The 7,816-nt window shown below is 39.7% G+C and overlaps 1 protein-coding gene across 1 annotated transcript in view; it reads right to left on the bottom strand.

Moving 5' to 3' along the window:
- Positions 1-7,816, bottom strand: part of TFCP2L1 (transcription factor CP2 like 1) — a 104,287-nt gene that overhangs the window by 11,797 nt on the left and 84,674 nt on the right. Inside the window, exons 9-11 of the mRNA XM_007937874.1 lie at positions 2,090-2,138; positions 1,910-2,003; positions 50-140 (exon numbers count right to left, since the gene is read on the bottom strand). Of these exons, the coding sequence (XP_007936065.1) occupies positions 50-140; positions 1,910-2,003; positions 2,090-2,138 (234 nt within the window). The remainder of the gene's footprint in view (positions 1-49; positions 141-1,909; positions 2,004-2,089; positions 2,139-7,816) is intronic.

Below are 7,816 nucleotides of genomic sequence, written 5' to 3' on the forward strand. Positions count from 1 at the left end.
TGTGGCCAGGTGGCTGCCTCCAGAAGCTCCCCAGGAAGCCGACACTCACCTGCCTTTAATGGCATTGAAGAGCCGGATCCCATCAGCAGGGCCACAGATTTGAACCAGATCATCTCGGGACATCTTCAGCAAGTCAGCACCTAGGCAGGAAAATGGGGCCATATGTTACATGGGATACAGAGAAACAGCTCCATCCCCAAGCATCCTGTAGATGCTGCACTTGGGGTAGGGAATAGGGAAGAGGGGAAAATGAGAGCTTGCCTCACTCTCAGTATATGTGGGCATCAGTCTGGAGAGAAAATAGAGAGAGAGCTTGATGACATCAGAAGGTCACAGCCCAAGAACTGGTCACAAAAGTGAGTAGGACAGACAGATGCTTACAGAAACAAATAAGTCATTGCCTGTGACTTCTCCCATACTTTTTTATCCCATACTTTTACTGGGATAAATGTGTGTGCACTTTTCTACACTGTATTTCAATCTGAGTGTACCTGTGTGACCAACACACAGACCAAGAGGCAGAACATCACCAGCCCCTCAGAGATACCTCCTGCCCATCATGCCTCCTATCTCTGTAGTAACCAATATCCTGACTGCTCACAGCACAAGTAAGTTTTGCTTGGTTTTTGAAATTCACAGAAATGAAAATGAACACTATGCACTCTTCAATGTCTGGCTTTCCTCCCTCAAAGTTATGATTGAGGGATTCATTGGTAGTCTTAGTTACAGATTGTTCATTCTCATTATGATGTACTATTCCATTATGTTAATATAGCACAACTCAGTATCCATTCTCTGGAGTAGGCAATGATGACCAAGTCACCATGACATTCTCACACCTGTCTTCTGGTTCATATATGTGTGTGTACCCACTTGGTCTGAGCTCAGGAATGGACAACAGGTCACAGTGCATGTATATGTTTGGCTTTGGTAGGTACTGTCAGTTTTCCAAAGTATTGTATCTATGTACTGTCCCACCAGCAACCTATGAAGATTGGCCTCATGGTTAAAGGAACAGAGGTAGGGGCGTGGCAGGAATGAGGGGTCTCTGTGGTGAATGGTGAGGATTTGCCTCTTGGTCTGTGTGCTGGTTACACAGATGCATTCAGACTGAACACACAGCACACTGCATGCAGAAAAGTGCATGCACATTATTTGTCAATAGAAGTACAGAAGGGGGGTGGGGGGAAGCCAGGCACAGGCAGTGTGGACCTATTGGGTTCTATAAGCACCTGTCCATCCTACTCACTTTGGTGAGCACCAATCACTGAAATCTGACATTTCCTCTAAAATCATGTAGCTCTCTGCTATTTATCAATCTGTGTAGGAAGGTGAGGTTTCTCTAGTTTTGATCAAATCTTAATACAAAAATGTTTTCTTCCTGTCACTCTGGACTGACTATTAATGGCAATGTGCATTGTTTGGTTGACCTCTGTGCCCCCCAGCCCCTGGTTCAGGCCTTCTGTGTCAAGGGACAATCAGCAAGTGCTTCAAACCTTTCCAAGTAGGAAACGCCACCTTCCCTCCTCGTCTGTGCCTTCACCTCCATCTCCCAGGTCATAATTCTTGGGAACCAGGTGATGAGCAGCATTTTGGTAAGAAAAGTGTGTGGAAGCCTCACCCAATCTGCATCACCTCTCTTGGCTAGGGGCATCCTTCCTGGGCAGACCAGAGCCCACCCTCATAGGTAATGGGATCCTGATAGAGTATACATACTGACTTCCCTAAAGCCCCACGAGAGTGGGGACTTTCAAGAACAGGATCTTATGTCTCTAGCACTTGATGAGGGGGTTACTCTGCATTGTGTACAAAACCACAGCCCTGCCTATGGAGCAATTCATGCAGGTACTGGCCTTGTGAACTGCTTCTAAGACCTTTGTGCTTCTTAGCATTGCCAAAAGATGCTCACCAGAGAAGCTGGCGAAGAGCCGGCAGAACTGGGAGAAGCGGTTGCGGTGGAGCCACTGCTGGGCATCCTGGATGGAGGCAGATGGGAGGAGGTGCTGCAGGGCAGAAAGAAGAGGCCCTGAGTGGTTGCACAGAGACCCAAAGGGACAGTCAGCCCAAAAGCCCAGCTGTAAACACTTACATCACTGCCTAGGGGCAAGGTCTCCACTGGGTGGGTTGGAGAACTGTTGCTGAAAAAGAAAGAGAACTCATTATGAAAAGAGAGGAAGCTTCAGGCCACAGCTAGTCCCATCACCTGCCCTCATCACCTGCCAATGCATTCCCTGCCCTGCAAGTGTGTCATGAATTATTAAGCAGCACTTGTTTTAAATAAAATGAGTCCTCTAGAATTTCCTGGGTCAGAGAAACAAACATAGGAGCCAATGTTAAGTCCATCATTGTCCCTAATTAGCCCTCCTAAGTGGACAGGAAGTTCTGAAAATGACAGTGGTCTGGCCAATGATAACCCATCCATCCCTGAGTAGCCAGCAGTGATAACTGAGGCCCTATGGCTCTGGGTTTGTTTGTTTGGATCAGAGTTACTGCTAAAGAAAGGCCTGGCAATCTGCTTCCATAAATATTATAGCTAAAATTGCCTATGTACAAACAGTTGAATGGATATATGTTTTGTTGTATATATTTTCACAAATAAAAAAATATTGCCAAGAAAACCTTATGGAGAAGGTCTACTCTGTAACACATGGATTGCCATGAGTCAAGGGCTGACTTGATGGCAGCTAACAACAACATCCTACTCAGAGTTTCCACCCCAAGCCCCAGCCAAGGGAGGGGAAAGCTGACCCAAAGGACACAAGTGAAGCGTGGCCTCAATCCTCAGAGTAATTCAGCTGCAGCCAAACCAAGGATCATAACCTTAACATTTCTCTAACTGGTATCAGGACAAGTCACGGGAATCTCATGGGAATTATTCTGCAGTGAGAAACCACCCACAAGTTGTCACCTATTGTTGAGCAGACAATCTGTTTTTCCCCACCCCAAAGGAGACACACTCTGGTGCACCTCACAGACTTACTCATCAGGAACCGCAGACTTGAGTGCCTGGGTTGGTAGGCTGGGAGAAAGAGACACTTAAAAATGACCCTCACAGGAACCCTCCTCAGACTAGTCATCAGTAAGAGCAGCTGCACTTCATCAAATGTCTACAGATGCTGAGCATCTTACATATGCTCCTCCTGACCCCACATGGAATTCTTACTCCCCTTTGGCAGTGAGAGAAGCTCGGGGAAGTTTGAGCTTCAAAAAGATGCAGAGTTAAGACTATGTGCCTGAATCTAAATATGACATCTTTTCTATTTCTCCCCTCTCTCAGAGAGGCCTCTCTTCATCTTGGTAAATCAAGTTCATGGACAATCTCACTTTCCCTTGAGAAAACTTAAGCAAGAGCTTCAACAAACCTGCAGACAGAAAAAACAGTGCCTGAGCTTACCTGGCAGACTGCTTAGCTTCTCCCTGCCTCCATCCCTGCCCCATGAAAAGGACACACCCAGGAAGAGCCAGGAGGCTGCCTACCAGTCCTGTGCATGTGCTCTTCCCACGTCATTAAGTAAATGAGCCCATGTGTTTTCTGAGTTGGGTGGCCAACAGGGAGGCTAGTTTCTGCGTGTTATGAGCATGAATCCCAGGGCAAGAGAAGCCTAACCTGACATAGGTCATTTGGTGCATGAATACAAAGGCAGAAACAGAACAAGACAGCGTCTCCTGGTGGCTGCAGCCCTCTGAACAACGCTTTCTCAAGGCCCCATTTGTCCAGGAGGGCCATTCCTCCCTGGGAGATGCCTGGCAGATGATCTCAGAGCCTATCTTACCACACCTCAGGCCAGCACTGGCATTATTGTTTGGAATGAGGAAGGAAATTCTGAGCTGCTATCCCACAAGACAACATTTATAGATGTGTTTCTAAGAACAAAAGCTATACAAATGCCAGAAATGGAGGAAAAAAACACTAGAAAGTAATTCAAAGCTATACATTATAAGAAAGATCCCTAATAAAGGGAAATGCATAAACAAGTATAAGGGCTAATAATAAGGTATTAATGTCTGGTAATTCTAATGTTCTGTCTTTTATGTTTTTTTAAATAACAATTATATAAAAGGCAAGGATAAAATTATGTTACTGGGCACATGAAATATAAACATTTAATTAATAATAACAGCAACAAAACGTGGGGGAAAGGAATGGTATAGGATAGAATTTTTTATGTTTCTATAGTAAGTTGGTACCATCTAAAATATTATAAATACAAGCTTTTAAATGTTATATTCATGGTAGCTACTAAGACAATATATTAAAAAACATACCCAAATGGAAAGGAGAAGGGAACCAAAATGCTCATTACAATAAAACAACAAAACACAAAAGCAATACCAAAGGACTAAGACAAAGGCTTAAAACACACAAAAAACAAAATGGTAGAAGTAAGTCACTTATCAGTAATTACAGTGTATGTAAATGAACTAAATGCTCCAATCAAAAGGGAAAGAGTGCCAAATGGACTTTTTTTAAAAAAATGATCCAATTATTTGCTGTTTATAAGAGATACAACTTAAACCCAAAGACACAAATAGGTTGAGAGTGAAAGGATGGAAAAAAATTCCATGCAAATAATGACCAAAAGAGAGCTGGGATGGTGATATTAATGTAAACCAAAGTAGACTTTAAGACAATATCTGTTAGAAGACATATAGATGTGCATTATGTAGTGATAAAAGGGTCAATTAATCAAAAACATTTAACAATCATAATATATATGCATCCAACATTGAAACACCTAAATACATAGAGCAAACACTGAAAAAATTGAAGGGAGATATTAAATAGTACTACAGTCATAGTTGGAGACATCAATATACCACTTTAAATACTAGACAGAACATCTAGAAAGAAGATCTACAAGGAAAACAGAGGACCTGAATGACACTATAAACCAACTACATTTAACTGACTTACACAGAACACTCCAAAACAGTACAGTATATATTCTACTCCAATGCACATGGATCATTCTCCAAGATAGAACATATTTTACATCACAAAACAAGTTTTCATAAATTTAAAAAGACTGAAATCATAAAATGTATTTTCTCTGACTACAACAGAGTGAAGTTAGAAATCAATAAAAGAAAAAAACATGAAAAATACACAAACATGGAAATTAAACAACACACTAGTAAATTAGGAATAAGTCAAGGAAAAAAATCCAAAGAGAAATTACAAATTTCTTAGAGTTAAACAAAAATGAAAGCAGAACATACCAAAAGTTATGGGATGCAGCAAAGGCAGTACTTAGAGGGAAACTCTAATAAATGCCTACATAAAAAAGAAGAAAGATCTCAAATTAATAGCCTAACTCAACAACTCCAGGAATTAAAAAGAGAAGAACAAAGTACACTTACACCTACCAGAAGAAAGGAAACAACAAAGATCAAACAGAAATAAATAAAATCAAAAACAGAAAAACAATAGAAACTCAGTAACAGTTGAGTTTATTGAAACTCATAACAGAAACTCAATAAAAGTTGGTTCTTTAAAAAGATTAATAAAATTGGCAAACCTTTAGCTAGACTGACAATGAAAAGAAAAGATGGAAATAACCAAAATAAAACATGAAAGCGGGAACATTATAACTGACACAATAGAAATAGAGAATTAAGGCAGAAAGTTATGGACAACTGGACAGCAACAACCTGGATAACCAAGATTAAAGGGACAAATTCTTAAGAGTATACCACCTACACAAACTGACTCAAGAGGAAACAGAAAGTCTCAACAAAACCATAACGATGGAAAAGATCAAATCAGTGATCAAAAACCTCCCAACCAAAAAAGTCCTAACCAGAGGGCTTTACTAGAGAATCCTATGAAACATTTAGAGAAAACTGACACCAATAGTGTTTAAATTATTGATAGGAGTTCTGGTGGTGTACTGTTTAAAGCATTCACCTGATAACTCCCTAATTCAATCTGTGAAATGAAAAATACCAAACTCACTGCTGTCAAGTTGATACTAACTCATAGTGACCCTATAGGACAGAATAGACTTCCTTCACAGGGTTTCCAAGGCTATAAATCTTTACAAAAGCAGACAGCTTCATCTTTCTCCCACAGAGCAGCTGATGGGTTTGAACAGCTAACTTTTTGGTTAAACCAAAACCAAACTCACTGCTGTCAAGTAGATTCTGACTCATAGTGACCCCTCCTTGGGTTTCCGAGGAGGTATCTCTATGGAAGTAGATTGCCCAGTCTTCTGAGGAGTGGCTGGTGGGTTTGAACTGCCAGCCTTCTGGTTAGCAATCAAATGCCTTAGAATATTTTAAACACCATGCCACCAGAGCTCTTATACATCAAACATAACCCTGATATGCAAACCAAACAAAGAAACCAAAAGAAAAGAAAAACTACAGGCCAATATATCTAATGAATATAAATGTAGAGATTCTCAACAAAATACTAATGAGTAGAAAATAACAGCATATTAAAAAGGTCATACACCATGACCAAGTGGAATTAATTCCAGGAATGCAGGGTTAGTTCATTAGTAGAAAATATATTAATATAATACACGATATTAATAGAACAAAGAGAAAGAACTACATAATCATCTCCATAGATGCAGAAAAAGCATTTGATAAAATCCAACAAACTTTCTAGATGAAAACCCTCAAGGAGATTGAATAGGAGGAAATTCCTCAGTATGATTCAGAGCATATATGAAAAGTCAACAGCCAATATTATATTAAATGGAGAAAGACTGAGAACTTTCCCCTTGAAACTGCAAATAAGACAAGTTTGCCCACTCTTACCACTTCTATTCAATATTGTATTAGAAGTCCTAGCCATAGCAATAAGACAAGAAAAGAAATAAAAGGTATCCAGATTGGAAGAGAAGATGTAAAATTCACAGATCATATGATCCTATACAGAGAAAATCTGAAAAAGTCCACAAGAAACTTCTAGAACTAATAGATTAATTTAGCAAAGTTGCAGGGTATGAGGTCAACAAACAAAACTCAGTTAAATTTCTATATACCAGCAATGAGAAATATGAAAAAGAAATTAGGGAAATAATTCCATTTTCAATACCATCTAACTGTGGACGTAAAGGACTTATACAATGAAAATACTGCTGAAAGAAATTAAAGAAGACTTAAACAAATGGAAAGAAGATTTGTGTTTGTGGATTGGGAGACTTAATATTAAGATGTCAATACTACCCAAAGCATCTATAGATTCAACACAATTGCAATCAAAATTCCAACAGCCTTCTTTACAAAAATGGAAAAACAAACCCTCACTTTATATGAAATGGCAAGCAGCCCCATGTTGAAAGAGAAAAACAAAGTACGAAGATTCACACATCCTGATTTTAAAACATATTATGCAGCTACAGTAATCAAAACTGACTTACACTGGCATAATATAGATACATAGACCAATGGAATAGAATTGAAAGCCCAGAAATAAACCCACATATCTATGGTCTATTGATTTTTGACAAGGGTGCTAAGTCCACTCAATGGGAGAAGAAGAGTCTCTTCAATCAATGGTGCTGGGAAAATTGGATTTCCACATGGAGAAAAATGAAATAGTATCCTTCCCTCACACCATACACAAAAATAAATTCAAAATGGATTAAGAACCTAAATGTGCAAACTAAAACCATAAAATTCTTAAAAGAATAAGCAGGGGTAATATTGTCAGGCCTAGCTTTCAACAAAGCGTTATCTAATTGCAAAAGTACAAATAGAAAAGATAAAACAAATAAATGTTGTTGTTGTTGTTATGTGCCATCGAGTCAGACCCGACTCATAGCAACCCCTCCTTGGGTTTCCAAGGCAGTATCACTACGGA

The sequence above is a fragment of the Orycteropus afer genome, unplaced genomic scaffold (assembly GCF_000298275.1).
Source record: "Orycteropus afer afer isolate SDZICR_OR568_19922 unplaced genomic scaffold, OryAfe1.0 scaffold00004, whole genome shotgun sequence".
Taxonomy (NCBI): Eukaryota; Metazoa; Chordata; class Mammalia; order Tubulidentata; family Orycteropodidae; genus Orycteropus; species Orycteropus afer.